Source organism: Leptodactylus fuscus, chromosome 1 (assembly GCF_031893055.1).
Source record: "Leptodactylus fuscus isolate aLepFus1 chromosome 1, aLepFus1.hap2, whole genome shotgun sequence".
Taxonomy (NCBI): Eukaryota; Metazoa; Chordata; class Amphibia; order Anura; family Leptodactylidae; genus Leptodactylus; species Leptodactylus fuscus.
Window position 1 is genome coordinate 313,088,329 of NC_134265.1, and position 19,920 is coordinate 313,108,248.

A 19,920-nucleotide genomic window follows, 5' to 3' on the forward strand; every position below is an offset into this window, starting at 1 on the left:
TTTTTAACGGTCGTAAACTCAGATGTCAATCCAGCAATTTCTATAAGGATCTGTGAGCAAAAAATAGACATGTGACTACACTCATTCACCCTCATTGTTTTTAAAACATCATGTGATGGATAGCATGTACTACCAATGTCCGTTTTGAAGGAGATAAAGACAGCCATGTGAACAGACCCATAGACATGAAGAACACCCATCACACATCATCATGTGAATAAGCCTCTTAAACGGGCCTCAATAGGTCAAGATGGTCTAATGTCCTTGGAAAACAGCATTGTGCGAATAAGACTTAAAGGGATTCTACCACTAAAACACATTTTTTTCTAGTTAACACGTCGGAATAGCCTTTAAAAAGGCTATTCGTCTCCTACCTGTGGAAGTGCTCTCCGCCGCGCCGTTCGTTCAAAATACCGGTTTGTACCGGTATGCTAATTAGTTCTCTCGCAGCGATGGGGGCGTCCCCATTGCAGCTCGAAAACCGACCGCAGCGCCGCCTCTCTGGTCTTCGGTGTCCTCCCCTTGCTTCTTCAGCGTCTGTCGGACGCCTGCGCAGTACGCTCTGTTCGTCGAAGATTGCCGAACGTACTGCGCATACGCGAAATTGCGGTCCCAGCCATAGTGCGGGCACCGCAATATTGCGCATGCGCAGTACGTTCGGCAATCTTCGCCGAACAGAGCGTACTGCGCAGGCGTCCGACAGACGCTGAAGAAGCAAGGGGAGGACACCGAAGACCAGAGAGGCGGCGCTGCGGTCGGTTTTCGAGCTGCAATGGGGACGCCCCCATCGCTGCTCCTGCGATGGGGACGCCCCCCATCACTGCGAGAGAACTAATTAGCATACCGGTACAAACCGGTATTTTGAACGAACGGCGCGGCGGAGAGCACTTCCACAGGTAGGAGACGAATAGCCTTTTTAAAGGCTATTCCGACGTGTTAACTAGAAAAAAATGTGTTTTAGTGGTAGAATCCCTTTAAGAATAGCTGCACATGGGCTTTTGTGGTCAATATATCGCCTGTATTAACCAGATTACACTCCGATGGGGACTCACAGTGGGACTACTGTCGGGATTACAGTATGGGTGAGTATGCCCCCAATAAGACAGTGACTCGCCACATCCTAGATTACTATGATACTGTGAGTCTGTATCTGGACATTGCAGCCTGGGAAATACGGCCAATATACAGATCATATTATCTAGACCATAAAGTCCATATACAGCTGACCTAAAATTGCTATCTAGCTGTATGGGAAACGGCCGAGGGATCACACTCTTTGAAGCCAATCCGGGCTGACAACTGAGATGATGTGTAATAGAGGAAGACAGTCATTGAACAAGTGAATCCACTTAATATTAAGACATGTGTGATCCAAAGCAAACAATAAGACAATTGATAAAGGTTTCTTGGCGATGAGGAGATGAATAAACACTTCCATTTCTTTGGGTTTAGGTATTTATACAGCTGCAGAGAGATTGTGCTGAGGAGGAATACAGCAGGGAGCCTGGGCTTTAGCTTCGTAGGAGGTTCGGAGGATTGCAACCGGAACAAGCCATTCTTTATTAAATCCATACTAGAGGGCACCCCTGCGTACAACGACGGGAGAATAAGGTAATTCACCTTCTTATTCACAACATTGAGGGTGTTTTCAGTTACTATATCGGTGTTATTTATATATTTAGTTTACTGTTATATTTTATCATATGTCGTTTATTGAGGTTTTTTGCAATGAGACTTTGTGGAATGACAATGGGAGTCAAAAGCTATAGGCATGAATAACAAACGCTGCATTATTTCAGAGAAAAAAGTTTCTTAATATTATATTTTATATTCATAAAACATCAGCAAATGAAAGAGTAGGGGGAAGTATTAACCCTTAAGGATATAGAAATGTTACATTTTGGGGTTTTCATTTTTAACTTACCATCTTCCAAAAGCTATATTTTTTTTTACATTTTTCCATGTCATATGAGGCCTTATCTTTTGTAGGACAAATTGTAATTCCTAATGGAATAATTTAATATTCTGTAGATTGGACTGGGAAACCTGAAAAAATTCTAAATGGGGAAGAATCGGAAAAAAACACATTTGTGACAATTTCTCATACATTTTATTTTTATGCTCGCCATGCAATGACATGTTAATTTTATTTTGTAGGTCGGTACAATCATGGTAGTACTAAATTTGTATAGTTTTTTTCCCCTGTTTTAACACCTATATATACGTTCTAAATTTTTAAAAATAAAAAAAATCCTATGAGTCATCAGATTGCAGTAATGGTAACTTTTTTATTTCTGTAAGATGTCTTTTTTGCATAGCAATATTTAGTTTTTATTGATACCATTTGGGGGAATGGTTGATGTTTTGATCAGTTTTTATTGCGTATTTTTGGGAGGGAATGCTATAAACAAATGATAAATATGAATATTTTAATAGTATGGGCAATCTCAGACCTGGGGGTGCCTAATGTGTTTATGGCGGTGCTATATATAAAGCCCCAGTACGTTCCGTCACTAAGGAGCTGCGGTTAAATTGGTCCAGTAGCTCAAGAACTAAACATGAGGGAAGTCAATTGTAAGTGCACAATGGAATAAAAAAAGAGGGCAGATGGTGACGATTCTGTCATTAAAATCAGGGATGTTTGTAAAGGTTTCCAAAACTGCAGGAATAGTAGTTCTTCCCTATAGGCAGATGGGGTTGACTTTTTAAAAACCCAGTATGGCTCGCCTTTCTATTTTTCTGCTTCACTTCTAACCTTGACCATACTTGCTGACATTTCATAGGTTTCCATAAAACCATCCAGTTTGGCCCAGTGGGCAAAATTGGGATTGTTGGCATGATTGCAGTCTCCATTCTGAAGCCATCATGCATTCTCTATGACATGGAGTCATTTATTCAATGTTATCCTGGTGACTTTTCATTTCCAGATGTGCCTTGCTTACTGCAGACCAGTGATCAGGTGCAGCACATTATTGCGCCCACCTTGGTCTCACAATGTGGGCGAAAAGTGTCTTTTCCGTTGAAAAGTTGCTCAAAGTGGTCTTTGGTTGGAAAGTGGGTGGTCTGCTTATAAAGGAAATTGGTCATGGAAAAAAAATTGTCATTAAGAGGGGGAGCCTTCTGAAAGGGGAAGGTTTCACTGCATGTAATGGACAATCTGTCCTTTGTACATCCCATCGTGTAGGAAGCAGAACACCTGCAAGAACACCATGACTCAATTATAAGACAAATTCCCCTGGTCCTGTTTTACGTCCTGGAATCGAGGTTGAAATAATTATTTGCATAAATAAACTGCAAGAAGCATTTGATAATAATTATAAAATTACAAAGAAAAAGAATATAGCATCATGTTCCAAAAGAACTGAAGCATTTCCAAGACAGTTCTGGAACTAGATGCCCATAATAATATAATAACAATGAGCCATCATATAATCCTGTATTAATGAATGGCAGATGATGAAAGGCATTCTTAGTTAGTGAGGGTTTTAGGACATTTCAAGGACAGATATACATTTACTTTCCAATATATCAATCTGATAGGTTAGACCCATTTCTATCAAAGTATCTATTGAGGTAAAAGCCATTCCCATCAACTGTCTCCCACCATTTTATAGGCAGGAGGTTATCAGCTCAAAGACAGTCTCATTGAAATAAAAATTATTGGCCCAAAAAGGGTTTGGGCAGTCGGAAGAACAGAACAACACGGAAAGGCCTCATTCATATCTAACGTCTATATGTGGTTTCTCTAAAGGATTCCAAAACCTTACTAAAGTCATCCATACACCAAAGATGTATGTTCAGACAGAATGTTAGTGATTCTGAACCCACCATACAATGGAAATCTCTCCTTCCTACCCTGTTCACACACAGTGATTGACAGCCTTCTGTACAGGGGCGTAACTTGAGAGGGTTTAGAGGGTGCAGTCTCATTGGGGGGCAAGAGGGTTAGGGGCCCCACACTCACTGGCATCAGTATTGAGATTGCAGCTTCCATCTGGCCCATAAACCAAGGAGACCCACAGATTACCCGAACCACACTAAGGTGGATTAAACTCCTTAGCTCCCGTAACCATCACTATCAAGAATTCACTATAGGGATGAGGTAGAGGGCCCCGGACAAAAGATTGCATCGGGGCTCACAAGACTTTAGTTACACCACTGCTTCTGTATATACAGATTGATACACTGTGTGTGGGCAAGGTAAGCAGGACTCTTACTGTCTCTCCTAGGAGTCCTTTTAGGATATTCTCTGTTTTTTACTCAGAAATCATATCCTATTCCCAGATAGGAACAGATCACCAAAACAGGTTCACCTTTATTGCTATCTCTTCTACCATTGGATTGTATGCCTTAACCTGTGCTGTCTTTCTTGCAGATGCGGTGATGTGCTTTTGGCTGTAAATGGGAGGTGTACATCTGGGATACCCTATAACCTCCTTGTAAGAATGCTAAAAGAACTGAAAGGAAGAGTGGTACTTACCATTGTGTCATGGCCGGGGTCCTTCTTGTAGACAGTGCGTCACTGTCACTTATCTTACATTCCACATGACGTTCCGCTTCTCACGTGTTCTTAATACCGGTATTAGAATTTTTTTTTTAACACTTGTTTGTCATTTTTGGGTGTAAATGACCACAGATGTGTTTCTCATGCATGCAAAAAAAAAATTCTTAAAACTCCAGAGATCAAGCACTTTCACACCATCCTGAAGAGGAATCTAACTGTTTCGATGTTTATTTGTTGTCTGTTATGTGACAGATGTTATCTTGTGTGTTACTCCCAGTATCTGTGTGTTACATTAACATACTGTATACATCATTCAGCCAGCGCTACTGATGTGACCGCACATAGAGGAAACAGATACAGTCTTACTAAGACCATCATTTGTGTAGCCATCTTGAAATGCCATTTGTCACATTGTAATTCGTCATCCGGAAGGTAACACAAACAAAGTTACTATATTCAGTTTCCTTCAGAAAGCCATTGTTACCTATCAGTGGTAATGTCAAGACCAAGATGGATGGCCAGGTCGAACTGTTTGAGGTTTCTGTGTTATACCCTTTACTGCCTATTTGCCAAATGACCATATCTAACCAATTTGGACCAAAGTGTTGAACTCGCATCAAGTATCATATGTCGTGTACAAAGAAACTGTGATCTGAGTTATGGTCGTGATGTCTCCCAGTATATCAGTATGAGATGTGCAGTATACGAGTGTCTTTACCTCTGTCCTCTCTGACTGATATATCCCAGTGACTAGCATTTGGACGTCATATATGATGAAGCAGTACACAAGAAAGTAAAATATCATTGGGGGCTTTTCAATAATGCAAAAATTGAGTTATTGACAATCATACAAGCTGTAACTTTTTTTGGCTGTAACACACAAGTGCAACATTTTACTTTATCCCTTGCTGTAAAGGATTTGATTTTCTTCTTATTTTTGGGCAATACCAGACATTGCCCATGGACAAGAGCAGCACAACACTTTAATTCTCAAATCCATACGTGTAGAAGTAAAGCTGGCCATACATATTGGGGGAGATTTATGAGGACTGGCAGTTTCATCCCTAGTCATCTTCTCTTATGCAGAGGGTGCACCTTATCTATGTCGAGGTACAAGCATCCCTATACATCAGGCGCACCCTCTGTCACTCCATGCACCTGCACTTATCTTTGCCAGCTTGTAGGTGCCATTGATTTCAGGGTAAACTGGTGTAAATGATCATAGATATGGTGGACCCTGTCCATGCCACCTCACTCGCAATGCCTCCTTCCAGATAAGGTGGTATAAAAGCAAAATAAGTTGAACATTTTGCATAATTTGACCCAAACTTTTTCATGCAGAAAACTGGTATAAAAAGGATGATAAAACTTCCCCTTTGTATATTGGCAGAATCCAATAATTTTGATGGCACTAGCCAACTATCGAATGTGTATGAAACTTCATGAAGATGATAAGTATCAGGGGAAAGAAGGATCAAGCATGTTGGATTTTAACATGTACAATCCTTTTGTTCTCAGGGAGATCAATTATAACCAAATTTTTCCTTATCTCCCCATTTAGAATACATATTGAAAATGCATGTATTCTCAATGGGAAGAGGGGAGTAATCTGCTTGTACACATACAATAGTTGGATATTCCTGCCAATGTATCTTATGTATGGTAGTGGTGTTGTGATGTCATTATTAAGGTGTCCCCCTAATTCTGGTTCTCACTGAATACCCAATTGTCTGCTATACTTCTGTATCCATATCCATTGTCTTTATGTATCCCAATATTCAGCAGACAACTGCAATATTGTACTTGAATACGCAGCTTCGTCACACTCTAGTACTGCGACACAGTATATGACTCCAAATACATGGCTGTCACAGCCAGAGACTTGCACTGCCATTACTAGGACGCAGTTTCTAGCAAGGTCTCGTCCTTGTGATGACGTATTAGCCTAATATTACACAATAGGGCGCTGCATATCATCTCCATTCAGCGTGACATCAGCTCTAAGAAATAAGAACCATTCCTTGGTGAATTACACTGTAACTTTCAGGGATTTATATCGGACCAAACAATGACTAAGAACCATGGGTGATGGAGATTATATGTGTCCTGTGTGCAGTCCATCATTCATATAACCCAGAGGAAGTCTGGTTATGTATGGAAGAACACCAGCATACTGTTTGTTTTCCTTTCTTTATTTTTAGCCTTTTCTAGGATAATTACAGTGACCAAAGTAATAAACAATAATTACATACAATAAGCCGAAATTAAGGTGCAAAACCCTCGACACAATTATAGTATGTCCATGTCAAACACTGCTGCGAATATACCGGATCTGATATTATATACACTGGATCTGACATTATAGGATTGTTTTGTACTGAAGTGGATATAAACAGTATAACACAACAAGTATGTCGAGTCATGGATGGGTTGAGTTCCTTCTCAGAGGGTGTATAGAACATACAGGCAGACAAGAGTCCCAATGGGTTGCAGAACTTGCAGAACCACTTCCCTCTATATAGGTTCTTGGATGGGTAGTAATAGGTGTCGCAGTGGTACCAGTTACCATAAGATATGACTATCCTAAATGAAACAAAGTAGGTAGGGGACCTATTACAGATTTTGCATTAAGAAAAACCTAAGAAGAACTGTCTATTTCAAAGAAAAACTGTACCAAGATGGTGGATTCATAAAGAGTTCATATTCACACAGCCATGTCTGATTCCTGGCTGTGCAACACAGATGCTTTGGTCAGTTTTTCATGGCGATTTGCATCCGTATGACATCTGTTTTTCACTGGTCCTGGGTCTATGAGTAATTTGTGAAAAACAGATCAGACTAGGACATATTCTCGGTTCAAATCGGACACATGACCCATTAAAAAAATGGTTGTGTGAATAGATCTATTGATTTCAATGGGATCATGTGCCATCTGCTGAAAAACAGACAGCAGATAGCCGGTAAACACTGTCATGTGAATATGCCCGGAGGTGTCATGTTGTTTAGATGTCCTGTATATAACACAGGACCATAGAAGAACCTGAGATGAGATCCGTGGTCTGCATGTCCAGTAGTAACACTGTCTGTGGCTAGGGCAGGGGGCTCCACAGTTTTACTGATATGTTACCAATAGACTCTTCACACTAAGTCATACTTTCCATTTAGAGATGAGGTTTTCCCTCCAGGTGCTGTATAACTACAACTTCCTGCATGCCATAGTCTGAAGGCCACTTATTTGAACAGTGTTCAGACTAGCTAGACATATTTTTCAGTCTTTCTTTATTCACCAAAAATGGGAACAGATCCCAGAACAAGGAAGAAGAACATTCCAAAATAGTCTCTATTTCTGTTTCTTGGTAAAGCCAAAAGGACGAAGCGTTCAGATGTCTCTAATGTTGGCCTGGACGTAGCCTCAGTATATGTACCTCACACTCCTGACAGATCTCTTGTGTTTTCCTTATTAAGTCAAAATTGCAGCATCATTTCTTAGAATATTTTATTGCATCATTCCTCTATTATTCTTCTTGGAAACGTAGGAATAAATTGACAACTGGGTGTTCCCAATCCACTTGACAATAACTGTGAACCTACATATTCTAAGACTGTTGGTACATTGTTGGTTTATTCCCTGGAGGAATAAAAGAGGGAAAGCACAATGGAGAGTGCTAAGAAGATATACGCTAGAATTGGTATATAATGGATAATTCTGCTTCATTGGCAACCATAAAAGTGGTTTTGCCATTACAGACAATTATCCCCAATCCACAGCATTGAAGCTCAGTGTCAGAATGCTTGGATCCAAACTCTGGGAAACCTATGATCAGAAGAAGAGGGCCCCAAAAGTCCTCCTGCATCCGTCCTATGAATGAAGTGCCAATGCGCTTATGTGGTCAGGTTTCCATTCACTTCTATGAGACTTGTGGGTCCGCAATCTGTCGATGCCCCAAAGAAGTGAATGGAGTGCCGGTCCCACAAACACACTAGAAGTGAAGATTCAGGGGGACGTTTGGGCCACCCTTCTGCTTTCTGGTTGTCCCAGTTGCTGACTCTCCTGTGGATAAGGGATAAGTATCTGTAATCTGAAAACAGATATGAAGAAGAGCTAAATTTCTGTAGACAAGTATACTGTCCTGTCCCAAGAATTACTAAGTTCTGGTGAATGACTCATTAGCTCTCAATCCTTACCTGCAGTTAGTACATGATAGGCCTTGAACCAATAATATATGATCAAATAATATATGAAACAATAAAGATATTTTTATTTTTCTATGTCATGTTTGCCTCTTTAGTATGAGATTCACTGAATTTGTTTCACTTTTTTGTACTATTAAGTTGATGATTTTTTCTAGAGAATTTACAAGACCCGGGTATTTGTGCATAAAGCAAATGTGTATATGGTGGCTGCTATGAAAAAGCCAAATATAAATGTATAGTATAATTCAGGAACATGTAATAGTGACATGGCTATGGATGTGCAATGTATGGAGTGTTTATGTTCATTGCTTACACTAGTATAGTAGTGGTTATCGGTTAGTGATAAGGTTGTTGTTGAATTAGACTAGTTTATCTGTATGTTTGGGCTCATATATGAGATGGCATACACATATGTTAGGAAATATGGCATTCGGGGGCATGGACACCATTTATCTACCAAATCTGAGGGGCACCGATAATAGCATATTTCTTCCCAGGCTAGATTTTTCATATAGATTGTTCTTCTAGATAATATTGCCAATGCTGGAATTTTTTGTACCATTAAAGTCACAGTATATAAGATACAATGAACATTGAAAATTTTGTGTGCTACCTGACAGTATTCCCATTACAGGACACTGCAGTTAAGCACATGCCGGGCACCTTATCTCTCTTGTGAACAAAAGATCAGACGTGTTGAATCTCAGCATGGCCGATCCTTCTTTGTACAACATTTGCCAGGCAATAGTCAACTGAGCATTTCATGCACATTAGATGGTTGGCCAGTCCCGCCAAAATCAACAGGTTTGGTTTCCCTTTATCTAAAGGGTTAGCAATCCTTATTCTGTGCCCTGGCTGAATGGCAGATATCAGGGAATAGTAGATTGAATTCAGCTAGACAACAAATGTAGATAGTATAGACCGTAGGTTTTAAAGTAGTTAAAGGGATTGTCTCAGGAGGAGGAGAATCTCTTATAGATTGGCTGCTGGAGTATAATTCCAGATCATGGCACGCCTAAACCTGGGAGGTCAAACTGGATACTCGTATACATATAGCACCGCCAATATAATAAGGTGCTACACAAGTGTAAAATACAACACCAGCTATTTGGATCAGTTCTTCTTAGGACTATTCACACTAGTTAACCCAACAATAGATAACTTTTCTATAATGGTGGTTGCCCTAGTCAACCAGTAACCAGCCAGTAACACCAAAGAGACATAAATATAGCTCATCATCCTGGTTTACATTGGACTGCTGCTATCACATTATTCTCTATGTGCTGCTTCCAGAAGTAAATTGTGGACTTTCAACGAATGGGTCAACCAGTTCTTGTAACGCTAGATTCACACTAGTGTCACCTCTCCATTGTTTGGGTCTGTTGGAAGAGCGGTTATACGCAGAGCCCAGCGGACCGCATTGACTTTTGAACAGAGTTGGAGGGAAAAGTCTTTATCCTCCACCACCTTTAGTGGACATTGTGATGGAGTCTTCAACAAGACTCTGGCGCAGATATGACCATAGCCTTAGTTAAACAGAGTTGCCAACACATCCTCTTGAAAACTAGGACAAATTATTCCACCCCTATATAAATACACCATGCTCTGACCCACTGGCATCCTTCACAACACTCACTCCATTTTTCCTAAAACCGGTGATGCTTTTGTTTAATGAGTATAATAATAATTGCTTAAAATAAAGGGTAATGGGACATTCACACTACCATCGGTGACCATCCTCAGTGACCGTAGCTATTGTACGTTACAAGATTTTAGCAATGGACACTAGCTGAATCGTCAGTAGTCCGTTAAAATTTCCATTCATTTGAATGGGATTTTATCTTGTGTCCATTTGTGTCCAAGTCGGTTTTTTTCCCAGCAGATAAAAAAATCTTCCATGCAGGACTTTTAGGTCTGTTAGAAAAAAAACGGACGGCAATAGACTTTGAAGTCTATGGGCAACGGACTTATAACAGACCATAACTCAGTTGTGTCCGTTATGATAGGTGTCCGTTTTTTGTGAACCCTGCCTAAGACATATTATGAATATGTAGCTGTGCAGGTGCGTCATATAAGGACCCTCTCATTCTGGTATCGAGATCAAGGTGCAGAATCTTAGGTGAAATTAAGGTGGTTCAAGATTAAGTCCTTGAGTCTTATTAATATGGCTTCTTAATACTGGAAAGGGAAAAGAAATCAGAAGAGGTGACATGGTGCACCATACAGACACTGCCAGCTACAAGTGCACTGCCTAGAATCAGCCACATGACATAAATGACTTTTACTGCCTTGAACATATTAGACACCCCATGTTTCCACTAACAGAAGGCACAGTATCTATGTCTTAGAGGCCTCAGTTAGAACACCATAATTTTAGCGCACCCGACTGCAGGTCCAATATATAGGGATGAGGCCCAATGTTGTGCTAGTATACACATGCTAAACTGCAGCGGTATTACAACTGCCTGAATGAGGCTTCAAGTCTGATCCCTAAGTGACTCCATCAGGTTGTGTTTTCAGGACTTCTTTAGTAACACAAAGGTTATTTGTACAGGATATCTCCAAATCTATGACCTGTTGGAAGGATATGAGAAAACCATGCTAAGGCTTTGTTCACACAGTCTTGTTCTCAGTTTTTGTGTTTCTTTTCTACCTCCTACTCACCCCTCCAAAAAAAAAAAAAACCTACAACACAACTCAACAACAAACCACATTATCGGCCTACACATCCCCTTTCTCCTTTAGACTATTGCCGGACAGAGACTTTGTTCACACAAAGTGTAACAGCAGGTAAAGTTTGTGAACGTTACTACATGTGCGGTTGGATTTATGGTCGAAGATTGCAAGCAATTATTTTCATCACAACAGTCAGTGCTCAATAGTGACTCATTGGTGACATGCCAGGTCCCACACATATGAAGGCATCCGGACCAAAAAATAATCTGGTCCATGGACTTCATGTATCATAGACCAGTACGCTGCAGGGAGCTCAGGCCAGAAAATCTGGCCAATGTACACACTGAGATTCCTCAGTGTGTGTGGCTGTGTATTCGGAGTTGCAGATTTTCATGGCATGTGAATTACAACCAAATAACACCATAAAGTAGGCATACGGCTTCAGTGCAATGGTACATTGCAAAGAAATGTCTTTTTTTTTTTCTTGTCACTAGACCAGAGTCACCATGTAACCATAGCCTTATAAAAGCAGGAACAGATAGGGCTAGTACACATGGGGTTCTGCGTGTTCACATTCCATCATGGCTGCCGTTATGGGATGCCGGTACAGTGCGCAGTATTCCGTGATGAATTAGGCCCAAATGAATGGGCCGGAGCCTCGCGCCGTGGCTGATTCAACCGCGGAATCCATGGCAAGATAGGGCAGTTTGCTTCTTTTTTCCACTACTAGCTAGCGGCTAGTCAATGGGAGCAGCGGATTTTGAGGCGGATTCCGTGCTAAAATCCGCTGCCAAGTTGCCCCATGTGAACTAGCCCATATATTTCACAATTTCACGATAATCTTAGAATTGATTTTTGCTTCAGTCCATCTTTGCAACCAATTTTCTGTCCATTTTTCCAACGCATCCAAGATGACAATAAAGTGTAGACCTGTCATTCCATGCCAACAGACTACAAATTCTGTGTAGTCTGATCCTTTGGTCACATTGTCATCCATCTGTACCCTGTTTTTTTCACGCTACCAAATGTATAGTAAGGATTAGGAAGGCCATTGTAGTGTAATTACAGGCCCAAACATAGGTGTTGTCTATATTCTGTAACCATGGGAAAACATAGGCCTGCATAGTATCTCGGGAATCAAAACAGAGTTATCTCCCCGGAACAATTCAACAACAAAGTTTGCAAAGATGAACAATCCTTTTAAGAAACAGTATAAAGCAAGAACAATCCTTAGTGTGAACAAAGCCTTATACAGGCATGTCTTTTACTTCTGTATTATCACATAACCCCATGTAGATGCAAATATATTAATGTATGGAGTGCGATGGAGATTTCTGTATATGAACTTCCGCCAGTCTAAACAAAAGCATCAGCAAATACAGCTCACATTGGTCAGACATAAACCCGCCATCACAATCGTATAAACCCAATCCAGATCACTTATGTAATATCCTATAGAGAAATAACACGGACAAGTCCCGCTATCACAAGATGTGCCTGACAATAGTATTTTCAATACAGATCTAAAGGAAACTCCTTCCTGTCTTCTTTCTACACTTTTGTCTTTGCTGTTGTATTTCTAAGGGTCAGTCTGTTACATTGCTATATACAGATGAACTGTTTTGTATTTGTGAAGTGTAAATTAATAAAAGTGATTTTTTTTTTGGACTGGTAATTGCATGTCATAAACCATTAAAATATTTTTCTAATCTAGATAACGATGGGTTTCTACAAATGTAACTGTTGAATATTTTTTCTCATGTGTCAATGAAATTATTTTTTGTAAAAGTATTGTTTCTTAAAACGTGTATAAGTGAATACAAATTATATTTGCTGTCAATAAAAGTCAACTTCATTTATATTCTACAACCTCGGCTTCCATTTTGTTCTGAGGGTGTCTCCCAACCTGTGGGTCTGTAGCTGTTGTAAACTACAATTATAAAGACAGGGAATGTAGATTGTGAGCGCTATATGGGACAGTGATTGACAATGTCTGTAATGCGTTGTGGAATATGTTGGCGCTATACAAGTAAAGCTAGGTTCACATCTGCATTGGAGTCTCTGCTTAAAGGGATTCTACCATTAAAACCCTTTTTTTGTGGATAAGACGTCGGAATAGCCATTAGAAAGGCTATTCGTCTCTTACCTTTAGATGTGATCTCTGCCGCACCGTTCCTTAGAAATACTGGTTTTTACCAGTATGCAAATTAGTTCTCTTGCAAGGATGGGGGCGGGCCCCAGCACTGGAAATGCGATGGGGGGCGTCCCCACTGCTGCTCGAGAACAGGCTCCAGCGACGCCTCTATCTTCGGCTGGATCCTCCCCTCCTTTCGGCGTCATCTCCAACACCTGCGCAGTTGGCTCTGCCAGTGAGACATTAGAAGAGCCGACTGTGCATGCCGGCTGGCAGCCATAGTTCCAAGGCCACAATTGCTTTAAATCCCTTTAAAATTGGCGGAGAGAAAAATCCTGCAAGGTGTACCCCATTATAGTCTATGGGGTCTGCAGGTTTCCACAGGTAACAGCGGACAGGGTCTTCATCTTTCAAGTTTTTCAAGTTCCCATATGAACCCAAAAGGCAAAGACCCGAACGCTAGTATGATCCTAGCCAAGGAAAATAAATACATTAAAAAATAAATAAATGAAAAACAAAATGACCTGACATATATACGTTATACTATTGCAACAGCTGGATAGACAGATTGCAACTGGAGACTACTGTATTACTAAATGTAAGGATGCTCCTATACCTTCTGTCATCCAGACTCCCCATACACATGCATGCTCAGTTTGACCAAGCATGCATGTGTTCTGAAGTATAATGATCGGCAGACCGGGAGAGGTAAGGGAACGTAAAAAACACTGTTACTTACCTCTCCACGATCCTGCCAGGCCTCCTTCATACTTGTCTGACGTCTCTGATGTCAGATGAACCCGGCCTGCTTCCCGGGTCATGTGACGTCCGACATCATTAAAGAAGGACGAGAGCAGCGGCCGACAGCATAGGAGCTGGGGGACAGGTAAGCAACTGTTTTTTTTAAATGTTTTTATTCCCCTGGGTGCAGGGGCCACTATGGGGGATAATACTGTGTGCAGGGACCACTATGGGGGATAATACTGTGTGCAGGTGTCACTATGGGGGATAATACTGTGTGCAGGGGCCACTATGGGGGATAATACTGTGTGCAGGGACCACTATGGGACATAATACTGTGTGCAGGGGCCACTATGGGGTATAATACTGTGTGCAGGGGCCACTATGGGGGATAATACTGTGTGCAGGGGCCACTATGGGGTATATTACTGTGTGCAGGGGCCACTATGGGGGATAATACTGTGTGCAGGGTCCACTATGGGACATAATACTGTGTGCAGGGGCCACTATGGGGTATAATACTGTGTGCAGGGTCCACTATGGGGGATAATACTGTGTGCAGGGTCCACTATGGGGGATAATACTGTGTGCAGGGGCCACTATGGGGTATAATACTGTGTGCAGGGGGCCAATACTGTGTGCAGGGTCCACTATGGGGGATAATACTGTGTGCAGGGTCCACTATGGGGGATAATACTGTGTGCAGGGTCCACTATGGGGGATAATACTGTGTGCAGGGTCCACTATGGGGGATAATACTGTGTGCAGGGGCCACTAAGGGACATAATGCTCTGTGTAGGGCTTACTAAGGGACATAATAGAGTGCAGAGGAGGGGGTCGATTGAGGGCTTCGGCGTCGGTGTCGGTTGGGGGGGCCCTGCCATTCCTAGTTACACCACTGATATCTGATAATAGTCTACAGGTTCTGAGGACTATGTTGTAAAGTAAAGACGATCTGTTGTCTCTCCTGACATGTCTTAGTACATACTCCTATTCCCCAATTTTAACAATTCTGAATGATGTTTTCTTATAACTCTGCAAAGTACAATTCCTCTATTATTCCTTCTAAAAAAATTATGAATACATTGACAAATGGGTGTTACCATTCTGCGGTGTAACTGTATCTGGTACTGTATAATAAGTGCTGTCTACAATCTATATAAGATTCTGTAGGGACACACCTCTTTGACAAGGGGAATGGAAACATCCAGTTGTCAATGTATTCCTAAATTTCCAGGAGGAATAACAGATGAACAGTGTAAAGCAAAGCAAAAGGAAAAGCTGCTAGATTTGTTATTTCATGGAGCGTACGACTTATAGTCACTGCATCAATCATGTCAGGAGAGGAGTCGGGTCTTCTTACAGTTCTGGTATGTCAGAGAATACAATAGCCGTATTGATTTGCTTAGAACAATGGAGTGACTGAGCATTGTAAATGTTAATCATAGGGGATGTAGCATTGTGTGTTAGGTCAACTCCTAAAGGCCAATCGTACAATGTTATTATTCTACATTTATTATTGTACACAGATGGAAAACTTGTTCAACCACCAGGGCGGAAGGACAAAAATAATAGTCATAGAACTATGGAGACCAGACAAAGACTTGCGCCTGATTCACTTCCATATCGTTCCGTTTACTATTATAGCATTGATCGCTCTTCTGGGAAGATTTTCAATGTGTGTAAAATGTAAAGAAAACAAGAACGTGAAGATTTGGAAACCTCTTATAACATTATTTTATTCGCAATAAAACACAGAACACATATTGGATGGAGACGTTAGACATTTCTCTATTCCATTTGAAAAAAAAATATCATTTAGAAATTTATGGCAGCCACAAATCTTAAAAAAAAGCTGGTCCAGGGCCGTGTCCACCATTGTCTAGGTCTTCTTCTACTACTTCCCTCTTCTTTATACAATGGTCTGTAAATGTCTGGGAAGTGATGAGGCCAAAGGCTGATGCTTTGGGAGAGGAATGTTGTCCTATTCTTGTCTGATGTTTTATTCTAGCTGGTCAACGGTCCTGGGTCTTTTTTGCCAAATTTGTTTTGTTTCATAATGCGCCAAACGTTTTCTATTGGCGTAAGATCGGGACTGTAGGCAGGCCAGGTCAGCATCCGGACTGTACTGTGAAGCCATGCTGGTGTGATGGAGCCAGTATGTGGTATAGCATTGTCTCGCTCAATATGCAAGGCCTTTCCTGAAAGTGAATTGTGTGAAGGGGAGCATATGTTCTAAAAGCTCTATATACTGCTCTGCATGGTTAGTGCCCTTCAAAGATGTGTAAGCTGCCCATGGCATAGGCACTAATGCCACCCCATACCATCAGAGATAACGGCCGCTGAACTGTGCACTAATGCTGTAGTGGGGAAAAAAAATTAAAATGCCAATATCATCAGTAAACTGCTTTGTTGTGTGGTATAATACAGTGATCCCTATGCTACTACACCACACCCTTTCATACTGTTTACAGCACTACTGCACCCACCCACCTACATGTGTAAGAAATCAAGGCTATACAGCAGATGTGTGTTAGAAATAAAGATGTGCTGCAGCAGTCCTGTGTTAGGAAAGCACGTGCAATGTCATAATATAACACCCCATATACACACACTACAATGTCCTAAAGTGGCCTCCAGACAGTATAATGGCCCATAGTGGCCCCTTCACACAGTATTATGCCCAATGGTGGCCTCTACACACAATATTATGTCCCATAGTGACCCCTACACATAATATTATAACCCATAGTGGACCACCCATTAACAATTATTATACTCTGGGGTCTGAATAATGATTGGAGGCCCAGGGGAGGATACAAACATAAAAACCAATATTACTTCTCTCTCCCTGGCTCCGGCACAATCCCCGCTGCTTTTGGCCTTCTTCAATGTTGGAACAAATATCACGTGAGACAAGGCTGGTGTCATGACACAATGATGCCGGCATGGCCCCTGTGATGCCACCAAATAGGCGAGAAGATGCCTGGAGGAAGCTAGAGGGCAGGAGAGGTAAGTAACAGTGTTTTGTATGTTCCCTCACCTCCCCTGGCCCTCCAATCATTACACTCCAGGGTCTGAAAAGGCCCCAGAGTATAATAACAGTGTTTATTGGGTTTACAGGCCCAATAAGACCATCAGGGGCCCACCAGGCCCTATGGTAGCTGCCACCCTGGTATTTATGTCACTGCTCAGGACAAATTTTAGTGAGATTAGAGCTAAAAAGTTGTCCAAAAGTTTAGTTACCCTTTCAATCCTAGTTATAAAGCACACGCCTTAGAGAGTTCCTTAAAGGGGGTTGCTATAGTGAAAGTTTAAAGAAAAAAAAAAAAAAAAAAACCTTCCTGAACTGTGAAGCAATAATTTCTGTATGGTGCACATATGGCTCTGGGTTCACTTCACAAGTGATGCAAAATTTCCAGTACAGAATGTCCCCAAATCTGCTGTGTAGTCTGTGAAGTGACTGCCTCGTATTATGAGGGCTTAAACATGGGAAAAAAATACTTCAGTGAATTTCAGCCAAGCTTTTTAATCTTTCCATTTAAGAGTTCTCGGGTTCTTTCATGTTATATTTTATATAGCCTAAGTCATGTAACCTCAAGAAACAAGTAAGAGGGAAGACGTGTGCTTAGCTTACGTTACATAGTCTCACCGGCCCACTGTCAGTGCCCCAGGACACAATCCCTTCATATGTCTAGGGGCTGTTTTTATATTTCACTTCTATTACACAGCAGCAAAATATAAAGTTGGTATTGTAGATGGTTGAATAATAAAACGTTATTTTAGCCTATATTGCCGTGTATAAATCTAAATGTCCACAGCAAAAAAAAAAAAAAAAAAGTTGATTTAGCACAAACTGAATGTTACCAATTTATCAAAAGAAATCAGGAAATGAGAAACTTTTGGGATTTGTTCTACACAAATTGCTCAAAATGGCAGCCATCAATTTACAGATTAGAGGCAGTCAGTAGGATCTCAGGACCTTAGGCAGCAAACCAGCAGGCTAAGCGTATGTTCATACTGTATTGGCCACAGTTGAGCAGGACATCGGCATCCAGTCGTGGATTTCCACTGACGATTAGGCCTAGATGAATCAGCAGGGAATCTCAAGCCACAGAATCCATGACAAGATCAAGCAGGATCCTGATTTTACTGTCAGTGTCCTGCTGAGATCGCTGCCTTTTATTGAAGACAGTGGGAGGCCAATGTCGGCCAGAATCAGTCATGGTTTCAGAGGCAGAACTGGACGTAATTTCAGTTTGTGCATGATGAGAAAAATTGATTTTTTTTTCCGGAACTTGAAGAGGTGAGCAAATTTCCCTTGAGATGAACAAACTTTGATCATGCCTCGATTGTGCTGAGGAATATTGGTGAATCAATGCAAATACAATATCATACAAACTCCTTGACTGTACTCAAACCCAGTACTGTAAGGCGACAACACTAACCACTGACGCTGGGTTCACACCAGCGCTTGATTTCCGTTTTCAGGTTTCTGTCTTCTGCAGATAGAAGACTGAAACCTGTAAGACCATGTCCGGCCGCGAGCACCGGTGAGCGTTTTGTGCTTTCCACGGTGAAAGTTTTTTTTAACCGGACACAAAGTCCTGCATGTCAGACTGTGTCCAGTTAAAAAAAAAAAAACGTTTCATCGTGGAGAGCACAAAACGCTCACCGGCGCTCATGGCCGGACACTTTCCAAACCCATTAAAATGAATGAGTTTGAAAAATGACTGCAGGTTTCTGCCTCCTGACCAGTTTTGGGCAGGAAATGGAAACCTGCATAACGGAGACCCGGGGCGCAGATGTGAACCTGCCCTTAGCTACAAAATTCTTGCAGTTATTTGTGAATTACAAATTTCGGGTCAATTGTGGGGTCATCGAATAGGACCCAAAACATATTAAAGAGAAATTTGTTAATCCCTGTAAGTCCAAGAATGTTATGTTTCTCATCATGCACACAGTAAAATAAGTTAGGGTTTCCAGAACGTTACTGTACATGGAAGCATTACCACCAGTGCTGACATTACAGCAGCTTTATTACCACCGTTCTGCAAGTCTGTGTTAAGACAGTGAAAGAAACACTATTTCCTTGCCTATACTTTTGGCATGCCATTACATTACCATTTGACTGCTTATAAGATTTATGGATAGATTAAGGAGATGGGTTCTGTGCATTACGTCACATCTATATAAGGGCCCTACAGCTACGTATTCTATAGAACACAGTGTATTAGGCGGAAAGGCTAGATGCACAGTTGCTATTCATCTCAGGCAAGTATAGAGAAATAATGTAGTACCATGATAGCCAAAAAAAATGATTCCCGATGGAGGAGGCTGTGTCTGCACTTGTGTTTTAATAACTTGTGACAGATGAGACCTATGGACATTAAATATCGATAGTGTTTAACCCAACCTTAGACTTCATTGTATATTCCAGCATTTCTCAACACATGGGACTTGTCTAATTTCCCTGCAGATCCTGAAGCAAGGTAAAAAAGTAAGACCTCCTTAACATATGACCGGCTCCAAATCCTCAAGTCCCTGGGGCAGAGAACAAAAATGCCTCAAGGTGCCAAGGATGTCAGGCGGCAGATCCTTTTTAATTCCTTAGTTGTAAGAGTATCCCATTAAATGAAACTGCAGCAATGAGATAGCTTTGCTTCATTGG

General features: G+C 41.2%; 1 protein-coding gene across 7 annotated transcripts in view; it reads left to right on the forward strand.

Annotated features, from left to right (window-relative positions):
- Positions 1-19,920, forward strand: part of LNX1 (ligand of numb-protein X 1) — a 303,671-nt gene that overhangs the window by 154,595 nt on the left and 129,156 nt on the right. For 6 of the 7 annotated variants that reach the window (XM_075259615.1, XM_075259653.1, XM_075259635.1 and 3 more), the window contains 2 exons: positions 1,453-1,611; positions 4,376-5,365. In XM_075259615.1, the coding sequence (XP_075115716.1) occupies positions 1,453-1,611; positions 4,376-4,511 (295 nt within the window). In that variant the 3' untranslated portion in view covers positions 4,512-5,365. Of the gene's footprint in view, positions 1-1,452; positions 1,612-4,375; positions 5,366-19,920 lie in introns of those variants that run through there. The other variant, XR_012711843.1, reaches the window with a different exon arrangement.